The sequence below is a fragment of the Geotrypetes seraphini genome, chromosome 8 (genome assembly GCF_902459505.1).
Source record: "Geotrypetes seraphini chromosome 8, aGeoSer1.1, whole genome shotgun sequence".
NCBI classification, from domain to species: domain Eukaryota; kingdom Metazoa; phylum Chordata; class Amphibia; order Gymnophiona; family Dermophiidae; genus Geotrypetes; species Geotrypetes seraphini.
In genome coordinates, this window is record NC_047091.1 from 74,274,008 (window position 1) to 74,297,917 (window position 23,910).

The 23,910-nt window shown below is 41.2% G+C and overlaps 1 protein-coding gene across 3 annotated transcripts in view; it reads right to left on the minus strand.

Annotated features, from left to right (window-relative positions):
• Positions 1-23,910, minus strand: part of SIPA1 (signal-induced proliferation-associated 1) — a 116,134-nt gene that overhangs the window by 38,386 nt on the left and 53,838 nt on the right. For all 3 annotated transcript variants that reach the window (XM_033955914.1, XM_033955911.1, XM_033955913.1), the window contains exons 5-8: positions 12,717-12,891; positions 10,296-10,399; positions 10,044-10,201; positions 4,434-5,010 (exon numbers count right to left, since the gene is read on the minus strand). In XM_033955914.1, the coding sequence (XP_033811805.1) occupies positions 4,434-5,010; positions 10,044-10,201; positions 10,296-10,399; positions 12,717-12,891 (1,014 nt within the window). The remainder of the gene's footprint in view (positions 1-4,433; positions 5,011-10,043; positions 10,202-10,295; positions 10,400-12,716; positions 12,892-23,910) is intronic.

Sequence of the window (23,910 nt, forward strand, 5' to 3'; positions counted from 1 at the left end):
AAAAAATAAAAGTAGAGAAAATGGGGAGGAATCCAGATATGAGAAGAGGGAAAAATAAATAAATTAATAAATTAACAGGTATTTAGGGGCTGATTCTATAAACGAGCATCCCGATTGAAGGCGGTGGTAGGCATCCTACTACCATCTGGCAACCAATCAGGATGCACGTTTTAAGAAAAATCCTCCCCGAGGCAGGCTGCCTATAATATAGGCAATTGTCGCGGGTCTAGGGAGATGGGTAGGGACACCTAAGATCACCCAAAGTTGGGCGTAGATGTGGTTTCGCCCAGAAGTGGCCTTGGGCATATTTAAGCATCCATACTCGTTTCCCTAGAGCCGTGACAGACACCTGAAATGTAAGCCAGCAAAATGCAGGCCTACATTTCAAAACCTAAAAGTAGATGCAGCTGGTTCAGCTAATCGCAACAAGGGAATCCCCGATCAGCTGAGCCGGCATTCTCTCACCCTCTTTGTTGAAGATAGATTGGCTAAAGGGATGCTTACTTCTTCCAGCTGGCAAGCCCGCCTCTTCATAATGGTGAGTCTTCCTCTTCTTCATCCATGGAAGTGAGCCTTGAATATGTGTGCAGGCAGATAGAAAAACTAATAACTGACATATTCCCGGGTCCGGACGGAATCCATCCAAGGGTTCTGAAGGAACTAAAGGAGGAAATGGCGGAACTACTGCAGCAAATTTGCAACCTATCCCTGAAAACAGGCGTGATCCCAGAGGATTGGAAGATAGCCAACGTTACGCCCATCTTTAAAAAGGGATCAAGAGGTGACCCGGGAAACGAAAGACCGGTAAGTCTGACCTCGGTTCCAGGTAAAATGGCGGAAGCACTGATAAAAGAAAACATCGATGAACATTTTGAAAAAAACGAACTTCTGATAACCAGCCAACATGGTTTCTGCAAGGGGAGATCGTGCTTGACTAACTTATTGCACTTCTTCGAGGGAATTAACAAACAGATGGACAGAGGAGACCCCATAGACATCATATACCTAGATTTCCAGAAAGCCTTTGACAAGGTGCCTCATGAACGTCTATTCCGGAAACTGAAGAACCATGGGGTGGACGGAGACGTGCATAGATGGATCAGAAACTGGTTAGAGGGTAGGGGTGAAGGGCCACTACTCGGACTGGAGGAAGGTCACGAGTGGTGTTCCGCAGGGCTCGGTGCTCGGGCCGCTGCTATTTAATATATTCATAAATGATCTAGAAACAGGGACGAAGTGTGAGATAATAAAATTTGCGGACGACAAACTATTTAGTGGAGCTCGGACAAAGAAGGACTGCGAAGAATTGCAAAGGGACTTGGACAAACTAAAGGAATGGGCGACGAGATGGCAGATGAAGTTCAATGTTGAGAAGTGTAAAGTATTGCATGTGGGAAGCAGAAACCCGAGGTACAATTGCACGATGGGAGGGATGTTATTGAATGAGAGTACCCAAGGAAGGGACTTGGGGGTAATGGTGGACATGACAATGAAGTCGACGGCATAGTGCACAGCGGCCGCTAAGAGAGCGAATAGAATGCTAGGTATAATCAAAAAGGGTATTACAACCAGAACGAAAGAAGTTATCCTGCTGCTGTATCAGGCGATGGTGCGTCCGCATCTTGAGTACTGCGTCCAATACTGGTCGCCGTACCTTAAGAAGGATATGGCGTTACTCGAGAGAGTTCAGAGGAGAGCGGCACGTCTGATTAAAGGGATGGAAAACCTTTCATACGCTGAAAGATTGGAGAAACTGGGTCTCTTTTCCCTGGAGAAGAGGAGACTTAGAGGGGATATGATAGAGACTTACAAGATCATAAAGGGCATAGAGAGAGTAGAGAGGGATAGATTCTTCAAACTTTCAAAAAATAAAAGAACAAGAGGGCATTCAGAAAAGTTGAAAAGGGACAAATTCAAAACAAATGCTAGGAAGTTCTTCTTTACCCAACGTGTGGTGGACACCTGGAATGCTCTTCCAGAGGATGTAATAGGGCAGAGTATGGTACTAGGGTTTAAGAAAGGATTGGACAATTTCCTGCTGGAAAAGGGGATAGAAGGGTATAGATAGAGGATTACTGCACAGGTCCTGGACCTGTTGGGCCACCGCGTGAGCGGGCTGCTGGACACGATGGACCCCAGGTCTGATCCAGCGGAGGCATTGCTTATGTTCTTATGTTCTTGGTGCATCCTGGGATGCACTGGTGAGGGGTCTAAGTAAGGTTGCCAGATTTTCCAATTGGAAAATCCGGACCCCCCCCCAGACACGCCCAGTTCCGCCCATCCCTGCCCCTTCTCTTGTCCGCCCCTCCTCTTGTCTGCAAATTGCATCAAGCAGGGAGGATGTCCGTGCATGTGCGGACTTCCTCTATGCCTGACACGATTGAGGAGGCTTTTCAAAACCCAGCCAAAGTGCCGGGTTTTGAAAAGCAGTCCAGACCCCCGGACATGTCCTCAAAAGGAGGACATGGCCGGGGAAATCCGGACATCTGGTAACCCTAGGCCTAAGGCCCTGATTGGCTGAGATACCTAAGACTCCTCCCATAGGAGGCACCTGGGCCAATCATGGCCTTAAGCCCCTCCCTGATGCATCCCAGGATCCCAGGGGAAGGTGAGTCATTTTGAAGTGGCTGGCCTGCCAGCCGGAGGGAGTAAGCATCCCTCTGGCTGGCCTTTCTTTAACAAAAGTATGGGAGCTGTGGGATGTCAGGGTGGGCTTAGAGTTATTGAGAGGGTGTCGGCAGGAGGGAGTGTTGGAACTGATGAGTGAGCAAAGTATTAATAACATAAGAGCTGAATATTAAGCATTGGCAGGAAAGAATGGGCATCCCTTCTGCCATGGTGCTTTGGAGGTGGGTGGGGGGGAACACAGGCTGATGGCAGGAGGGAGTAGGGTGATGTGGGTCCCCTGTCTCAGCCAGCTCAGCTGATTGCGGCAGGGGCATTTTCCCTTCTGATCAGCTGAGCTGGCTCCTATGAGCATCGGAGGTTTTACCACCATGGTCGGTGTTAAAAACTGCAGTACGGTTTTAAAAGGGGGCATTTATTAGTTGTGAAATTAAGTTGATTCGTCTGGAAAGGGTTTTGAAGCAAGACAATTGGAAAGAGTTACAACCTTTGCATTCTCAATTCTAGACCCAATACTTTCTAGGGAAAAAAAGAGGCTCATATGTTCAAAGATAAAATTCTAAGGGAATGGACCCACAGACTTTATCTTTTAGAACTGGGGGAAATGTACTCAGACTTCATCCCGAAGCAAACACTTTGAAAGCTGTCTGTTTAGAAAACTTTTTCACTTGTACAGATCGTTTCACCTAAGAAAAGGATTTTTAAAAAAACTGCACACCCGAATACTTACATACAAAAGTATATGCACGGAAAACATGGGCTACTTTCAAGTGGTCTGTGAGTAAGCATTCTATGGGTAGTTTGAGCGATGTACATGCATATTTATAAACTAAATAGGGATGTGTGTTGAGGTTATAAACACAGAGATGGTATAAATTTCTGACTTTTGCATGCTGATGAACCTTGTTCTGGGGCCTATTTTACAAAGGTACATAAAAGGTTATAGAATATTTCTCAAATAAAATGTTGGGCGCTATGATGGGTGGCTGATCTGCTCATTCCTGAAGCAGAATCTCAAAGCGTGAATTCAGGTGGGATAATGGGATGATATTAAGCTAAGTCTTTTTTTGGAAGCATGCAGGATTTTGATAAAAACAACAAAATCCAAATAGCACCCAAATGTTCCACAAAGGAAGCAGCAAAACAACAAAAGATTGTGGAACTGAAGATCGGATGTGTCCGTTTGTAGTTTAATAAGCGTCCATATAATTTAAAAACAATCCACAAAGGGGATATATAGTCACAAGAGACCCACAAGAAAAAACCCCAAATAATGTATAAAATACAAATGATCCAACACGGGCCGTGTTTCGGTAAAATAAAACTGCCTTCCTCAGGGGTCTTATAGGATCTTAAAGGGTCTTCCCCAGGGGGTCTTAAAGGGTCCTTGGCTGTCTTAAATATAAAAATATAAACATCGCAAAAAATTCAAGTAGTTATGAAGCTACATACAACCAGTGTAGGCAAGAACCCTATAAGGCCCTCGGACCCAAAACAAATAAAAAACTAGAGGGGGGAGGGGGAGACGGTATTTTGTTATTTTGAGATCATACAATGTTTGTTGTTGGTTTTTTGTTGTTTTTTTTTTTTTTTGGGGGGGAGTGAGCCTGTGGTTTTTTTTCTACATAAAATATGCATCAAATAGACACCATTTTGGATGTATCAACTAGGTGCCCTGTTATAAAATTGTCAGCATAACACCCTAATTCCCAGATCACAACCTCCTCCATAAACACAATTCTCCAGCTGATGAAATTAGCATCAGTGACCACTCCATTTTAGATACCGCTTCCACCCTGTGATCCTACCTGCAAACGGTGTACAATTTCCTTAATGTCCTCCTGCCGCTCCTCTGTCACATTCATGGAGATATAGTCCCCTTTCTCATAATAGATATCAATGGAGGTCTCGGAGAAGGTCCAGGCAAGGATGTCTCGGCAGGAACAATTAAAGATCACCCTCCTATCTACACCTTCAATAAGGACCAGAAAGACAGCCGAGATTCCCAGTAGACATTTCAGTTCTAGCGCCCTTCGGTTGTCCCAGGCATGCACGCTCCAGACCAGGGCACCGGCACTTTGCATCTCTGTCCCTTTCGGCCCCTTGGATTTCTCTTTCTTTTTGCCGCCTAGAGAGATGAGGGCAAATTTGGAAGTGGACTCGATGGTGGTGGTAGTGACATAGTTAGTGGCCAGGTCCCGGAGGTACTCTTGCCGCGTGCGCGTGGCCATGGCATAGAATTTCTCAGACTTTTCTGCTGCATTTTCTGCATTGATGGCTTTGGCCAATAGGAAGTCCCGGAAGGCTGCCGACTTGGGGAAGAGGTTCTCCTCAGGGATGAAGGGCCCAAAGAGGGGAATGTCCTTAGTCCGGCTAACTGCCACGCTACAAAGGAAAGAGAACAGAAAGAAGAATCTTCAAAGAACAGCACAGAACAAGTGCATATTCTCACCTGAATCATATCTAAGTTACAGTTGCATCACCAACACCAACCAACAGAGTTGGCACAACGTGGTAAGCCAAGCTAGAATGGCATGGAGCACCAATGTCTAGGAGTGGCCAAAATGCCATCAGTGAGAGCCTAGCCACTTTGCACCTGTGGGGTGCAGGAAAAGGTGTGAATGTATTGGTTTCAGGGCAGTGGTCTCAAACTTGCAGCCCAGGGGCCAGGTATTATTTTGAGGCCCTCGGTATGTTTATCATAATCACAAAAGTAAAATAAAACAGTTTCTTGATCATATGACTCTTTAGCTATAAATGACAATATTATTATGAAGACTTAGCCAAAAGGAAAGATTTATAAACTATAAAGAGTTTTACCTCATGCAAAATTGTCATTTCTTAAGACATTAACTATTTTTTCTGAGGCCCTCCAAGTACCTACAAATCCAAAATGTGGCCCTGCAAAGGGTTTGAGTTTGAGACCACTGTTTCAGGGGGATGCCAGGAATTCTACATTAGTTACTACCACCCAGTTTATTTTTATTTATTTATAAATTTATACACCGCCTAAACCTAGGTGGTTTCCAAAAGACATACAAAATATTTTAAAAACATAGAAACATGATGGCAGATAAAGTCCAAATGGCCCATCTGGTCTGCCCATCCACAATAGCCATTATCTCTTTCTGAGAGATCCCACATGCTTGAATTCAGACATAGTCTCTGTCTCCACCGTTTCTTCCGGGAGACTGTTCCAATACATCTTACAACTAAAATCTTGCTGTCTTAACATCTGCACTTCTATCCAACTAAAAGCCCTTTTACATTAATGCATCAACAAATAACTGTGTTTTTAATAGCTTTTTAAAGCTAGCACATTCTGCACGTAGGCAGAATTGACCTGGCAAAGCATTCCATAGTTTTACTCCAGCTATTGATAATAGAGTCTCTGGTATCTGCATAGTACATTTGTAGCGCTCTATCCACTGCCAACCTCATCTCATTTTCTGATCTCAAAACACTCCCTGTTAAATAAATTCTGAAAATATGCCAGAACAGCACAATACAATGCCTGGTGAATTACTGATAGCACCTTATACTGTACCCTTTGTAGTATAGGAAGACAGTGTAGTTGGGCTGGTTTTAGACATTTTGGGGCCCAGGGCAGAAATTAAGGAGGGGGCCCCTCCGATTCCTTCACCTCCCTGTCCTCCTAATCTCCAATCGCCATTAGTACCACAGGTAATACAACTTTAAATACCCTACATTCTGTAAACTGACAAATTGAAACAGATTTCTTCAACGGTATAAAACATCAGAAATGTGAACAAAATCACTTAGAGGTAAAGTGGACCTTCCTTGCTTTTGCAGAGGCAAAATCATCAATTATTGCAGAGCATTCAACGTGGCTCCCTGCGCTAAAAGCCACTATTGCGGTTTAGTAAAAGGGGTAGTAAAATAGATAAATAAATTGTCCTGTAGCCTGGAATCAGTCCTAGCCTTCCCTTGCTACCCCCCCCCCCCCATCTGCCCAGAATCAGCCTTGCCCTTCCCTACACCCCCACTCCTCTCTGTAGCACAGCATCAGCTTATCCCTACCTTTCCTTACCCCCTCCCCATAGCATCTCCCGCATCATGGTATCAGCACCTCCCAACAGAAACATACCAGCATAAAACATTAAAAAAAAATTAAAACCATCCTGGTCAGTCCAGGATGCCGGCACTGTTTAGCGGTTTGCTGAGAAAGGAGGGTTGCATGACACTCTGGAAGAGCTTGTCCTGTTTCAGTAGCCTTTTTAGGGCCCCGACCCATTCCTGAGCCTTGTTCTCCACCGCCGCTTCCAGCCCCTGCCTCACTGGCTTCTCGTCCCCACTGTCAGAGTCCGAACTGCTGCTGCTGCCGTAAGCAGCAAAGTAATTAGAGCAGGGGTGCTCACGCTTTTTTGGCTTGCGAGCTACTTTTAAAATGACCAAGTCAAAATGATCTACCAACAATAAAAATGTATATTGTACAAAAGGATTATTTGATACATTCCCTTTTCTCTGGAAGGAAGAGGGTATAAAATATTTAGGTATATGGATAAAAAGTACAATAGAAGAAACTATGAAAGTAAATGAAAAATCTTTATTGCTAAAAGTCACAGAAATGTGTGAATATTGGAACCAATAGAAACAAAAAGAGGGGAGTCCAACCTTGTCTGCAGTGAAAAAACTAACCAGGAAAAAACAAGCCAAAACTGCAGATATGTACAACGATGTAGGCAAAATTTATTGTGACAACCAAACTATATATTAAAACCTTTTTACCAAACAGGGGACCCAACACGGTCCTTGTTTCGGACAACCTTCATCAGTGACTCTCGGCGTTACATAACATCAGTTTGGCTTTATTATATACATTTGTTGTGACATATGTTTTTTCCTTTTTCTACCATGGACTCCTGATGAAGGTTGTCCGAAACACGGACCGTGTTGGGTCCCCTGTTTGGTAAAAAGGTTTTAATATATAGTTTGGTTGTCACAATAAATTTTGCCTACATCGTTGTACATATCTGCAGTTTTGGCTTGTTTTCAACATTGGAACCAATTACATCTGTCTTGGTGGGGGAGAGTCCAAACAGTTAAGATGATTATTCTGCCTGTGGTTTGTTACCAAATGGGAATGTTACCATTGCTTTTTTCAGGGGTCCTTTTATAAGAAATTAAACAGTATTCTGATAAAATTTATTTGGCTGGGGAAAGCAGCAAGAATTGCCATGGTATCTCTATAAAGACCAATTGCAGAGGGTGGGGTAAATTTTCCCAACTTTTATAGGTACCATCAAGCCTATATTTTGCGTCAGGGTATGTACTGGATCCTCCTTGAGCTCATGGAGAATCTCCCAGACTGGTTATGGTTGGAATGGCAACTTATGTCACCACTGAGGTTGGAGCATATGATGAGTATTAAGATGCCTAGATTATATAAGGATAATAGAATCCTAGTAGATACATTGAAAACCTTAAAATATGTGAATAATTTAACACCTATGTCAGTTCATAAATCAACTCATCAGACCCTATGGCTAAACTCCAAGATTCAAATTGGTAGATTTAAGGTCATCTGGAAGTATTGGATGATGGTGGGTATATATACTTTGGATAATGTTATTTCACAATTGCAACACAAATTTGGTCTTAATAAATCACAAAATTATAGATGGTTGCAGTTGAAGCAGGCCATTCAGGTTGGATTCCCTGAATGGAAAAATCTCAGTAATCAGTATAGTTTACAGATCTTATGCTTTCAGGTGGACTTCCTGGGACATCAGGCCTCTCAGTGGTATAAATTAATATCTGGATTTTTATATAAGAAACCAAAGACTGGTCTTCGGGACATTTGGAGCATTGAGATCAAGCATCAAATTACTGCATCTCAGTGGCCACGTATTTGGGCTTGGAGGATGAGATGTACAGTGTCAGCATCTATGAGACAAACTTGTTTTTTTCTGTTACATAGAGCAATTTGGACCCTGGTTCGTTTAAAGAAGTTAGATAGTTCTAAATCTAATAGATGCTGGCACTGTCATCTTGAATCTGGGACATTAGATCATTTGTTATTCTATTGTCCATTAATCCTTGCTTTTTGGAAATCAATATGGGATCAAATAAATAATTGTTAGATAATCCGGTAGCATTATCCTTTTTTTTTTCAAATTCTTTATTCATTTTTCATCTTACAAGTAGACAATATTACATCATTTAAAACTTTTACACATCACTTGAATTTCTTTCTATTGTCATCGTAAGTACATAAATTTATTCCTTCCCCACCCACCCTTCCTACAAAAATTTCAATCAAAAATATCATAATAAATATTGTATTCTTATCTATTGATTAAACCTTCAATAGAACTTTATACCATCCCCCCTCCCCCCTTTGTATAAATATATTGTCAGTGGAAAATGATGTCTAATCATTACAATAATTTGTCAATGGTCCCCAAATCTTTTTAAAATTATTATAATTCCCTTTCTGTATAGCAATTGTTCTTTCCATTTTGTAAATGTGGCACAACCAATTCCACCAGAATGTATAGCTAAGATTATTGTAATTTTTCCAGTTACTGGTGATATGTTGCATAGCGACTCCTGTCATAATCAATAGAAGTTTATTATTGCTTGGTGGCATTATCCTATGATACCGTATTGTTTGGCATGTCAATGAGGGCAAAAAGTCAAATATCCTCTAATAACAATAAGCTTCTACTCATTATGACAGGGGTTGCCATACAACAGATTACAAATAATTGGAAAAATTGGGTTAGGCTGAATTATAGCTTTTGGTGGAATTCTTTGTGTCACATTTTCAAAATAGAAAGGATAATTGCTGTGCAGCAAGGAAATTTTAAGAAATTTCAGGTTATTTGGGAGCCATTAACAAGATACTGTAAAGATTGAAAGTATTGCATAGAATAAACATTAATTCCCTTTTGTTCATACACGTCTAGGGTAGGGTGAGAGGGTGGGAATATTTTATGATTTCTTCAGCTTATGATTAAATTGTTGGATATAAGGGAGGGGAGACATTTGATGAAAGATATAATTTGATGATATAATAAGTAATGTTAAAGTATAAAATGATTGTATTTTGTGTTATACTTATTGTGAGTTTAAAAAATGAATAAAGATTTATCTAAAAAAAAAATTTTTTTTGTAAACACAAAGCACACTGTAAGCATTTAAATTTTGAGTTTTTTCAAAGAGGTCAAGATAGATGACTTTAAAATTGAAAATAAAATTATTTTTCCTATCTTTGTTGTCTGGTGATTTCATGAGTCTCTGGTTGCACCTCCTTCTTCTGACTGTAAATCCAAGATTTATTTATTTCTTTCTGCCTCCTGCATGCTTCCTCTCCTCCAGACCTCATTCTAATGTTATTTTTCTGCCACCCTCCTCCATCTTATCCACTTGCATGCAATCTGACTGCGGCTCACCTGTAAGAGGTGTGAGGCGAGCATGGGTCATAGGCTCGGACGATAATGAAGACATGTTGGAAGTGAGAGCGGATGGTTTTGGGCGTGAAGGGCAGCGCCTCTGGCTCTTGGAAGACAATGGTCACAATGTCATTGCCGATGTGCCGTTTCCGCAATAGCTGTTGGGAGTGGGGCGAGACAGAAGAGGAAAAAGTTATAATCACAGGACACACCAGACCTTTAAACCTCCATCCTAGCATCGCTTCTGCTCACCTGCTGGCGGTTGTTGGCGGTGTATGGAAGCATCGTTGAGACATGGAACATGATTTCATATTCCTGGTATGTAGTGTACAGAGAATGAGTCCCAGTGGAGTCCACTGCAAAAGAGACATAGTACATTAATGTCATTGGACTGTACCTCAGTGGTTATACAGCAGTGCTTATAGAGGGTATCAGCGAGATTTTTTTTTTTTTTAATACAATGCTATAGGTTTACATGATGCTGTACAACAGAGGTAGAGGAAGACAATGCTAAACTAAACTAAACTAAACCTTAGGTTTGTATACTGCGCCATCTCCACAAGCGTAGAGCTCGGCACAGTTTACAGGGTTAGATTGAAAAGGAGCTACAATGAAGGGTTATAGGAAAGGAGTTAGGAAGATAAAGAGGGACAGGGTACCAAAGAGCAGGAGGTGTTAGATTTTTGAAAAGAGCCAAGTTTTCAGGTGTTTGCGGAAGGATTGAAGGGAGCTTGAAATTCTGAGGGGGGATGTGAGGTTGTTCCAGACTTCTGTGGTTCTAAAGGGGAGGGATGTTCCTAGTTTTCCTACATGGGATATACCTTTTGCAGAGGGGAATGCTGAGAGGGCAATTAACAAAAGCCATTTATCTGAGCAAAAGGGAGTTTAAAGATTCTCTACTTTTACTTTATACTTTTAGGTGGATTCAAGGGAGGAATTCTGGGGTGGAAGAGTTGTTCATGGGGGAGAAATTAGGAAATAGTGAATGTGTATTGCATTTTCAAATGACCAATTTATCCTGCACAAAAAGCAGATGCAAACGTGGCCAATTATATCCATGGACAATTTTAAAGGGAGAAGGGTATCAGATTTTGCCTCGAAAAAACAGAGGATGTGTGGTCCAATCCCCGGCTCCACCCCATTCTGCCCACATCCCTGCCTCGTTCCATCTCCCAACCCCAGCCTCACACAAGCCGTCAGCCACAAGAGGGCACCCGCTCAAACTCAGGGGCGGAAAATTTCATGGCGACACCAGAAAGTATTTCTTCACAGAGAGAGTGGTTGATCATTGGAACAAGCTTCCAGTGCAGGTGATCGAGGCAGACAGCGTGCCAGACTTTAAGAATAAATGGGATACCCATGTGGGATACCTACGAGGGTCAAGATAAGGAAATTGGGTCATTAGGGCATAGGCAGGGGGTGGGTAAGCAGAGTGGGCAGACTTGATGGGCTGTAGCCCTTTTCTGCCATCATCTTCTATGTTTATATGTTTCTAGGATGCCTTAACAGTCCTCTAAAAAGAGGACTTGTCCAAGTAATCCGGACGTCTGGTAACCTTATAAAGAGATAATAGCCAAAAGGATTCAGCATCTGAGGGGTTATTTTGGAAACTGCTCCCATATGACCCCGATACCCATTGGGCAAATAGAAAACACATTGTCTGAAAAATCAGCAACATTTGTCTGAGTGAAGAAAAAAACTGACTTGCTTACATCACCTCCATTATATATAAATCTCTTTCATGCATAGTCATTGTGGATATACTGCAAACCTGACTGGCAAGGGGGTAGTCCAAGATTGACTCGGAAAACACTACTCTAACCCAGCTCCACAGTTTCAAGGTAATGTTTTCACACGTCAAAGGAGAGGGGGTATTTAGAAAAGGGGAAGGTTTATTCAGATAAAAGCTGATATTAGCCACATAAATCTCCGGTATTCAGACAGTTAATCCCGCGACACTTAATCCTGCGACAGTTAATCACAAGACACTTCAACCCTTGTCAATTAATCCCATAGACACCTAATCCTATGACAGTTCTATCTCACATCATTAAAACAGTTAATCCTAGTATTCAGACAGTTAATCACAGACACTTCAACCTGCATCACTAAGCCCACCGATCGTGTACCGACCCGATCCGCACATGCAAATGAGGGGGAATGGCATGCAAAGTAGGAAGGACGCGATTGGGATGCCCAATCAAAAAAACAGTTGCTTGTGCAAAAACCCAGCCCCGACTCTGTGGTTTTAACCCACGGTACAGCCCCGCTTTCAACCTGCGGGTTAAAACCATGAGCTTGCGAAAGTTTCCAGCTCTAAAAAAAACAAGTTTCCAGCTCTTCCTTCGTGGTGAGCAGGCGCAGACCATCTACAGGCAAAGAAGACGGTCTGCGCATGCTCAAGGATTGCTCTCCAGCGATCCATGCAGTCGGAGGGGTGCGTTGAGAATTCGTCAGCCTGACACAGATCGCACACAATCGGGAAGGTAAGTGAATCTAGCCCTTAATCAGGAAAGTCTTCGTTAATTTAAGGAGAGTGTTAGATTGTTGCTGACTTCTACATATACCCTCTTATTTTTATGGAAAATATGGCAATGGATACAATCTGGTGGACATTTTAATTAGGATAATTAGGCCTTTGGAGGCCCATGGACAGGTAAACGGAAAACTCACTTTTGTTATCCAGCTGTGCCCGGTACTTGTCAAAGCCCTTCAGCTGCACCTCATCCCCAAGTAACTGCAGGAACTCCTGGAAAGCTGGGCCCGCTGTCTCATTATTGTACATCTCCTCCTCAGAGCTCTGTCCAGACTTACAGTACATCACTCCAATCTTCCGCTGGAAGCTTAGCTGTTGGAGGAGGCAGAAAAAGTGGGGTTTATTGAGGATGGTTGTTAAGTGGGTCATGCTTGTGTGCTCAGTTTGTATGTTGTTCATGACATGACTGGTCCCAGTTGCACTTGTGGTGCCCCACAAAATTTTCCTCATACCACAGACGTGTGACATGCTACACACTTAAAAGGCAATTCTATATCAGGTTGCTTATATTTACCTGCCAACTGTGTGCCTAAATATACAGAATATTGACATTTAGCCGCTTAAGTGTACACCTACCTATGAAAATGTAATTTGGGCACCTAAGAGGTATTCTACAAACAGGCACTCAAATGGCATAGCATGTATTTGTAAAGGGGGGGTGGAGGAAGTTCATATGGATGGGACAGATATGTAGACAGGTGATAGAATTTAGTAAGTTGCCTGTGTACTTGCTACATTTAGGCATTGTTGAGCAGTAATATATTATCAAATAATATCTCAAAGTTTATCATTTATTACAATTTAATATACCTTCTTTCCTCAGGAGATAAAGTGGCGAACAGTAGACCATAAATCTAAATCTGAGAAAGGAAAGGTTAAGAAAAGTAATATTACCAGTAATATATTACTTGCAACATATCACTGGAATATATTACTTTTAAAAGTAACGAGTAGCCAGTGATGGGTAAGTTACTTTCCAAAGTACACTACAATCTCGATTATCTGACCTGATTATCCGATACTTTCATAGAGTTTTTGCATGAAACTTGTGGCTACATTTGAATCTACAAAGAGAAACCGTCTGTCTACCCTCAGGTGCATTCCTTTTACACATGTATAACTACTGACTTTATTAACTGTTTTGTGACCCCTGATGCAGGCATTTGTATGTCGAAACACAACTATGTCAGGTCTCATTTTATAGGCCACTTAATGCTAGATTGACTATTACTACTTATCAAGTTCCTTTATTTTTTATATACATTTTATCAGTCGGGTATCTAAACGGTTTACAATAAAATGAGATTTAAAACTAAAATATCAAAATAAGATATATCATATCTACAATTAAAAGGCACGGGGGGGAGGCATAATCAAACTGACGTACATGAAGCGAGGAGGAGGTGAGGGAAGGTAAGTTAGTAAATACATCAACATGAAAATAAAAGGGAGGCAAGTGGAGAAGGGGAAATACATTAGGGAAGGGCTCACTTCAAAAGCATTTTGATTTTCCAAGTTACTTCGGTGAATTGTATGAGAGTGAATTGAGAGAGCTGGGATTAGAGAGTATAGGCATCTTTAAAAAGGAAAGTCCCGAGTTTGGTTTTAAATTTTCTAGAGAGTTTTCAAGTTGGAGATCCAATGGAAGAGCATTCCACAGAGATGGTGCAGTGACCGAAAAAAATGGATTTGTGACTAGTATCATAGAAAAGTTCACGTATCGATGGATTGGTGAATAGGTTTTGTTGTTGGATCGGAGTGCCTGGAGGATGCATATGGGATCGGAAGTTTGTCAATGAAGGCTGGTTGGTTAGAGTTTTTTTGTTTTGAAGGTTAGAAGGAGAATTTTATAGGTGAGACAATGAGTAATGGGTAACCAATGTGCTTTATGAAAAAGGGGAGTGACATGATCATATCATATTTTTTGCATGGTAAATTTAATTTAATTTTGCAGTAATTATAAATGACGGATTTCTTTCTGGGTTATGTCCTGATATAGGGCATTACAGTAATCTATGTTCGAAATTACAAGTGAATGAATCAGAATGTTGATAGAGGGGAGATCAAGAAGGGAAGAGATGGAGCGAATGAGCCTTAGTTTATGAAAACATTTCTGTGTGACTGCACTAATTGGTTGATGCAATCTGAGGTCCTTATCAAGGATAATTCCGAGGAGTTTGTTTTTGGTGTCAATTTCAATTGGAGAGGAGTCAATACAGATGGGTAGGTATATACATTCCTCTGTAGAATTTGCAAAAAGGATACCGGTTGTTTTAGAGATGTTCAATGAGAGTTTGTTATGCTGGAGCCAGGAGCTAATTTTGTTGAGTTTGTAATTAATTTCTATTATTTCTTCAGGAGATGTAGAATTTAGGGGGTGAAGCAGTTGGATGTCATTGGCATACGTGAACACAGTGAATCCTATAGATTGGGCTAAAGTAAGTAAGGGTCAAGAAGATGTTGAAGAGTAGGGGTGAGAGGATCAAACCCTGAGGGACTCCATAATTTTGGTAGATTGAAGAAGATGTGGAGTCATTAAAGCTAACTTTGTAGTTTTGATTTTGGAAGTAAGAGGAAAACCACTGCAGAACTGTTCTGGAGATGCCAATAGATTCTAGTCTTTTAAGAAGTAGAGAATGATCAAAGGCAGATGTAAGATCCAAAGATATCAGAATGGAAGATTTGCGATGATTTTTGAAGTAAAGGATAGAAGTTGTCAGGCCTATGAAAGATAGTTCAGTAGAGTGATGTTTTCAAAATCCAGTTTGGTATGGGTGGAGAGCATTGATTTTTTCAGCAAAATTGGATAGCTGATTTAAAACCAGTTTTTCGGCAAGTTTAGCTAGAAGAGGTAGGTTTGCGATGGGTCGATAGTTGGTGATTTGGTCTTCGGGCATATTTGTTTAAGCTTTGGGAACACAAGGGCAGATTTCCATGAGGTAGGCATATAGTTTGTAGAGAGGCTTTTATTGATCATGTTGTGTAGAAACTGACCAAAGATTGTGAAATGTTTTTGAGTAAGATAGGGGGATGCTTTCAAGAGAATTATTTAGAAAATTTAAACTCTGAAAGGCACTGAATAGTACTGAAAGACATACGCAGTGCTGTACATTTTGACATTTATAGACGGTCCCTGCTCAGAAGAGCTTTCAATCTAACTTGGACAGACAAACATGACATATAGGGTTGGGGATGCAGAACCCAAGGTGAAAAGAGTTAGGAGTTAGGAGTCAAAAGCACTCTCAAAGAGGTAGCCTTTTAACTGGGCCTTGAACACTGCCAGAGATGGAGCTCGCCGTAGGGATTTCCAAGAATATGGCACAGCAAGGTAGAAGGGATGGAGTCTGGAGTTGGCAGTTCAAGAGAAGGGCATAGATAGAAGGGACTTACCAGCTGAGCAGAGCTCACAGGGGTGGGGGGACAGACGGATGACATAGTGGGAGACAAGTGAAGAGAGACAGTGAGGGGCAGCTAAGTGAGTGCATTTGTAGGTCAGTAAGAGGAGTATGAATTGTATTTGGAAATGGATGGGAAGTCAATGAAATGACTTTAGGAGAGTATAGCGGCTCTCTCAGAATAAGAGTCGCGCAGCCGAATTCTGGACGGATTGGAGGGGAGCGAGATGGCTAAGCGGAAAGCCTGAGAGTAGCGAGTTGCAGTAGTCTAAGCGCGAGGTGATGAGAGCAAGGATAAGTGTTTTGGTACTGTGCTCAGAAAGGAAGGGTCAGATTTTGGTAATATAGAGGAAGAAGCGGCAGGTTTTTGTGATATGTTGTATCTGGGCGGTAAAGGAGAGAGAGGAGTCAAAGATGACCCCGAGATTACAAGCAGACAAACAGGAAGGATGAGAGTGTTGTCCACTGAGACGGAGAATAAATTCTCTTGTGATACTCCTATGGTCACTACCTTGCTTTGTGTTTCCGCTGTTTCTTTGCGTGAGGTAAGTTTATCCTTCTTTTTTTTGCTGCGATGATATTGCATCACCATTAAGAAGCATGTGGCTTCTCTTCCTATTTTCTGGCTAACCAATGCTGCAAAGAAGTTTTGTCGAGCTGAGAGTATGCTTTTCCAGTATATGCAGCAATTTTTGGACTTGGTCTCCACATTGGCAGTGAGGAAACCATGCTTCTCGGCAAAGGAGTCTTAGGGCTCCTTTCATCAAGCCGCGCTAGCGATTTGACACGCGTAATAGTGCGCGTTAAGCCGCCAGCCACGCTAGCCGCTAACGCCTGCCTTGAGCAGGCGGTAGTTTTTTGGCCAGCGCGGGGGTTAGCGCGTGATTAAAAGTCGCACGCGCTAACCTGGCTAGCGCGGCTTGATAAAAGGAGCCCTTAATTTATACCCGATATTCCTTCAGGCACTCCTCACTGCAATGCCATTAGGAAGCACACAGGTTGTCTTCCAGGTTTCTGGCTTCACATTGTACAAAGAAACTCTATTTTTTTAAGCCGAGACCATGCTTTTCCAGTATGTGTAATATTTGGACCTGGGACCCTATTTTTGCAACGAAGGAATATTGGATGAAGGTAATAGTTTATCATTTGTTTATTTATTGTCCGCTTTTTACAAAGTGGATCACAAAGTCACATAAATAACAAAAATCCATACAAAATCAAACAAAAACTACATCGTCTCTCCACCACAATATCCATTATTCCACTATAGCATGTTTTTCAACAACCATGCTTCATTTTACAAAATAACACCCCCTCCCCCCTTTTACAAAACTGTAAGCCACAGCGGTAACGCTCCGACACTCATAGAATTCCTATGAGCATCAGAGCTGTTACCACCGTGGCCGGTGTTAAAAACCGTGCTACCTTTTTTTTTTTTAAAAGAGGAGGGTAAATGATGTTTAACAATCTTTTAAAAGTCTTTACATCATCTTGCTGCCTTATATAAGATGGGTAAACCACAACAATACACTCCAAATTTGCCAAAAATCCTACTATAGAGATAACACAAAAAGGCAACCTAGTCACATCAAGGTTTGTGTGGGGGACGCTCAGGACGCCAAAATCGGCTCACAACTTACAGACCAAAATTAGATAATTATAATATAGTTAAAGAGTGAAGGGTGCTCTCAGTGTGAACCATCAGTGATAGAAGCACAGCTCCGACACTTCACTTCTGAGTCAAGGTGGTAAGCCTCCACCCCCACACCATCATCGAGCACCCTGAGTGTGCTGAAATTTAAAGGGACCTAAGTCCACTAAATCAAACAAATCAATCAATCAAAGTGAGTAAATCAAACTCAACACAAAAAACCTGAGCGACCCCCAAACAAACCCTGCCAGCCAAACCCCCCGAACCACACAACAAAATCAAAAATCACCATACAAAAAATACCAAATAAATACAATACTTATCTGAAACCATCTCACAGACTAATAAACGCAAAAAACCGCGCCAGGAGAAAGCCTGAACCTTTTCTCCTGGCGCGGTTTTTTGCGTTTATTAGTCTGTGAGATGGTTTCAGATAAGTATTGTATTTATTTGGTATTTTTTGTATGGTGATTTTTGATTTTGTTGTGTGGTTCGGGGGGTTTGGCTGGCAGGGTTTGTTTGGGGGGGTCGCTCAGGTTTTTTGTGTTGAGTTTGATTTATTCACTTTGATTGATTGGTTTGATTTAGTGGACTTAGGTCCCTTTAAATTTCAGCACACTCAGGGTGCTCGATGATGGTGTGGGGGTGGAGGGTTACCGCCTTGACCCAGAAGTGAAGTGTCGGAGCTGTGCTCCTATCACTGATGGTTCACACCGAGAGCACCCTTCACTCTTTAACTATATTATAATTATTTAATTTTGGTCTGTAAGTTGTGAGCCAATTTTGGCGTCCTGAGCGTCCCCCACACAAACCTTGATGTGACTAGGTTGCCTTTTTGTGTTATCTTTATATAAGACGGGAGCATGCTCCATTCTGCGGGGCCTACACATGAGAAAACACTCGCTCTAGTTGTCTGTTATCTTAATGCCTTCCTTGTTGGTATATATAAATCACAATGTCCTGCAAAATGTAATTTTTGAAGGGGAACATAGTGTAAAATACTATCAATCAAGTATTTTGGCGCTTGCTGATGAATATTTAAATTTCAAGTTTAATTAATTTTAATATACCGACCATCGACGTGCACCTGGCCAGTTTACAATGCTAAAAATGAAGTTAAAATAAATTTAATTTTTTTTTGTGGGGGGAAATGTGAACATTAAATAGGCAAATTACAAATACGAACATGAGCTTGAGGGGAAAGGGGAGGGGAAAGTTAATAATTATATCATTAAAAACAAATTAATTAAAGGGAAGGGGGAAGGATAAAACACCAGGAATGGGGATCGCTTCTTAAAAGCAGTTCGTGTTTATTTTACTAGCTATTGAAAAGGGAATATTTAGATAAATTAGTAACAACAGTTTATTCTGCACCCTGTATTCCATTTTAAGCCAATAAAATTTGACATAATAATCTGACACATGATCATGTTCCTCTACCTCAAAGAGGCTTCAAACAATAGAATCTGGAGTAATCTTTAAAGCAGGGGTGTCCAACCTGCGGCCCTGTGAAGTATTTTGTGCGGCCCCGGTCAAGAGCGATGCAGTGTTTTCCTCTGCTGCTCCCGGGTGTTTACCGTCTTGCCGGCTCCCTCCTCTGTCTTGCTGCAGCATTTGCGCGGCCCCAGAAACATTTTTTTTAACCAATGCGGCCCAGGGAAGCCAAAAGGTTGGACACCCCTGCTTTAAAGCATGCATGGTGGTCGCAGAAACTCCTAACAGAACCAAGTTACAGTAACTAAGGCTAAACAGAAGTGCTAAACAATGTTTTTCAAGAGTGATAATGCAGAGGAAATGAAAGATCTCTCAGTGAACCTGGAATTGACAAGTTAAAGAGTGATAATCACCTGGATTGGACTGTATACATCCTATGGTACTGAAAGAACTCAAACATGAAATTGCTGATCAGCTGTTAGTGATCTGTAACCTGTCATTAAAATCATCTGCCTGAAGTTTACTAATGTAATGCTGATTTCTATAAAGGGTTCACAGGGTGATCTGGGAAATTACAGACCAGTAAGCCTGACTTTAGTGCCGGGCAAGATAGTGGAAGCTATTAGAAAGAATAAAATTATGGAACACATAGGGATGTAGAACTGGTAAAAATGAATCAATTTTCTACTGTTTCAAAAATTACAAAGACTAGAGGACACTCAATAAAGTTACATGGAAATACCTTTAAAATAAATAGGAGGAAACTATTTTTTCACTCAACGAATAGTTAAGCTTTGGAACTTGTTGCCAGAGGATGCTGTAGCAGCGATTATCGTATCCGGGTTTAAAAAAGGTTTAAACAAGTTTTTGGAGGAAAAGTCCATAGTTTCCTATTGAGATAGACATGGGGAAGCCACTTCTTGCCCTGAAATCGGTAGCATAGAATGTTGCTACTCGTATTTGTGTTTCTATCAGGTACTTGCGATCTGAAATGGCCACTGCTGGAAACAGGAAACTGAGCAAGATGGACCATTGGTCTGGCTATTCTTATGTTCCTAAGAAAATAATCATTAAAGATATTTTGAGCCGAGACCTTGCTTTTACCGCATTGTAGCAATTTTTGAATCTGACATGCTGCTACTCTGCAAAGGCAGCACTATTTGACCTGAGAACCTGCGTTTCCTGCCAGAGAACTATATTTGATCTGAGACTGTGCTTTTGCAACAAGGGAACCATGATAAGATTCTTGCTCAAAATGAGTTTTCTGCAGTATTGTATGTATACCTATTCCTGTTTGTTCATTTACATTTACAGCACTTTTTTTTTTTTTTTTAATTCTTACTCTCATTCTTAGATCTGATCTGCCTGTGAACTTGAGAGTGTGGAGAGATTCCAGTTTCAGTGCTGCTGACCTGATGTTGTGTCTGCTTCACACTGTTATTTACTGGCTGGAGAAGACCAAGCAGTTAGCTGGAGAAATGGGGCTCCGCTCAATGCTCTGTACAATTGATCTTTTACATTCTGGAATGCTCAGTTCTGTATTTCTGTTCACATTACCATCAGCAACAATGTTAATACACAATATTTTAAATACAGATAACTATGCCTATTCTCTATGCATAAAGTACGTTTTCCATGTATTTTTAAGGGTTACCATTGTTTTCTGTATTATCCAACTTTTCACATATCTGACAATGGATTGGTTCAATCAATAATCAAGACTTACTCTAAAGTAAAACAGTCACTAATTTCATTAGGAAACAGGAATATATTACAGTTCCTAGTTCAAGTAAAGTAATGATTTTTTTCCCCCAATATATGTTTATTGAATAAAAAAATTCAACTACATAGTAATCCAATTAAAAATACATAAATCAAACTGAATTGAAATACAGCAAAGAAGAGAAGAAAGAACAGCAAAGGCAACCTGTGTGTTCTACGACACGTACGTGTTTCAGACAATGCGGCCTGCATCAGGAGTCTTAACAAAAGACTATATATTATTCCTTAGCTCTCTATCGTCTTGTAGCAATGAACACACTCAGCACAACATTGTTTAAATGAACTCTTGAAGGTAAAATAAAGACAAAAACTTGCTGAAATGTCTGCACACTGGCTCAGGAACATAAAATCCCTCCCAGGGGAGAGGCCTTAGCACCTGATCCAACCAGTGCCTTAGGCTCCTCCCAGTGCATCCCAGGATGCACCAGGAAGGGGAAGGCTTCCATTTTGAAGAGGTGGGCCTTCTGGCAGGAGGGAGTGGGCATCCCTCCTGTTGAACTTCAGTTGTAAGGTATGGAGGAGGGTCGGGGAGGGGATTGAGGGGTCCTGGCATGGAGATGGGTGGTGCTTGACCCTGTGGCAGAAGGGAGGGGCATCCCTCCTGCTGATATATATATATATATTTAAGTTCAAGGGCACTGGGGGGTGGTGTGGTAGGGTCCCGGCATCGGAGGAGCATGTGGGCTTGGACATTTTTTTTTTTTTTTTTGATGGGTGCAGCTGTTGTGCGTGTGTAATACATGCAGAACAGCTGTGCTCATTATGAAAGCCGGTTCAGCTTATCGGGATAGGGAAGTCAGCTGAACCGGTAAACAGGGAGAGCATGGGTTGCTTTTATTTTTTTCTTTTGACAGGAAGGAAGAAGATTGCTCTTCTGAGCGCCAGGTACAGTTCCTCCTCCTTTTACCGGTGATGATCCGCATGAGTAACATTCATATAATTTGCATACTATTGTGCAGAGCATTGCTAGTAAAAGAAAAAAAAATAAATAAATCGATCCCACCACAATATTTTTTACCATAGTGTCTGGAGCTTTGTGCATCGGGGCCTGTGTTTGGGGCATGGCAGTTATCAACCAAGAAGTATAAATTGTTTTGTAATGCAGAACCTTATGACAGCTTTTGTTCTTTAAAGAGTATAACTGTTTTTGGGAGCTGTGTGGAAACAGAGTCCTGGATGGGATTTAATTAAACTTCTGTTCATACGCAAAGCGTGTCCTGACCCTCTCCTAGAAACCCTATTCTGCTGTGTCAAATGGGGAAAAAGAAGTTTATAAAATTCTGATATGAAGCCATCAGGACCAGGAGCAGTCAAATTATGTAATAATTTTATTGCTAATTGTAATTCCTGAGCTGTTAGGGGAGCATTTAATGTAGACAAGTGATGAGGTGATAATTATGGCAGTCCAGAATCTTCCAAGTAATCCGATAAGGAAGGATCCCAAGTTAGGTGACAGTTCAGCATATCTTACGCCTGATGCTTCAATGAACCATTACTATCTTCGAGCACAGGAATGTATGTAGGGCCCTGCCCTGTGTTCACAATGTGTACGAAAAGCCTACCTGGCTAATTACTGTATTTACAGAAATTAAACTTTCTATGGAAAAGCTGTTTTTTGTCCGTTCATGAATCAAAGCATTCAAGGCAGATTGTGTAGCTAAGTAAGTTTCTTTGCATATGAAATTTGTTTAGCTTTCCTAAGTTTCTCTAGATGTATAATGCCTTGCGAAAGGCGACAAGCTCGAGAGACCATTTATTGGATAATGTCACCCCACAGAACCACATTGAAGGTTTTGCAAAATAAAGTAGGATTTTCTATGTGCTGCTCATTGAATTTACAGTTTTCTTCACATTTGATATGTAAATAAGATTGAAAATTTTTGTCTTGGTGAAGATACCCAAGGAATCGGAATTGTAGGGCCCCAGTATTAAGGAGTAGCAGGTCAAATTCCACGACCAGATGGCATGGTCGGATATTGCAGTAGGCCCTATTTCTGCAGTGAGGATACGTGTGAATAATAACATACAAGACCATTCTTGATAACGAGCCATTGGCTCAAGTTATATGCGTATAATCGCTCAATGTTGGATTTAGCAAATGCCAAGGATCTGCCAAATTCAAAAGTGCTGCATATATATAGCAGGCCCTTCCCCGGACCCAGAATTGACCCCCTTGTGTGTTTAGATCTATCTAAGTGGTGATCAAGCACTTGATGAAAGTCTCCAGCTATTACCACCAGGAGCGGGGTGTTGTGCATAGCCAAGTGGACCAGCTTCCAAAAAAAAAAAAAAAAAGCATGTTCATAAATGTTATATTGTTGGTATTATACTCCAGTGCGATTGCGAGTTATGTATGGGAAAGGATCGGACAAATGTTGGAGAGGATGTGGGGAAGCAGGTACATTTTGAACATGTATGGTGGTATTGTATAAAGACACAAACATGCTGGGATAGAGTAATATCCTTTATAGAAGAAGTGCTAGGAATCCAGATACCCAAGACTATGGAATGCTGTTTGTTGAATATAGGACCAGCTACTTTGCCAATCAAGCAACAGAGATGGGTACATTTGATAATGACAGCAGGGCGGTTGGTTTTAGCATTGGCTTGGAAACAGCCAGATTTGTCGGCGCTCCAAACACTGCTGTCTAAAGTCCAATACATACAACAAATGTCAAAATTAACCGCTCTCTGGAGAAACCAGACATAGATACTACTTGGAGTATATATGAAAATTGGATTAACCCCCAAAAGAATAGCCTTATTGATTTCTAAATTACAGCTTATCACATCAGTATAATTTATGATTCTCCTGCATGTGTCCCCTTACCGGGGTGGGAAGGTGGGTGGTGGGGTAGGAAGGGAGGATTATAGAAGTTTCTATTAAATTGATATTTTCAGTATGTATTAAGAAATTAGATATAAAAATGAAATTAATGTATTCTTAAAGATTGATTTTATAAGATTGAAGTTTTAAATATTTGAATTATCAATAAAGTGCATTGGAAAAATAAAAAATTTAGGTGCATAAATGCCAAGCCTGTCAACTGGACATTAACAGCACGTATC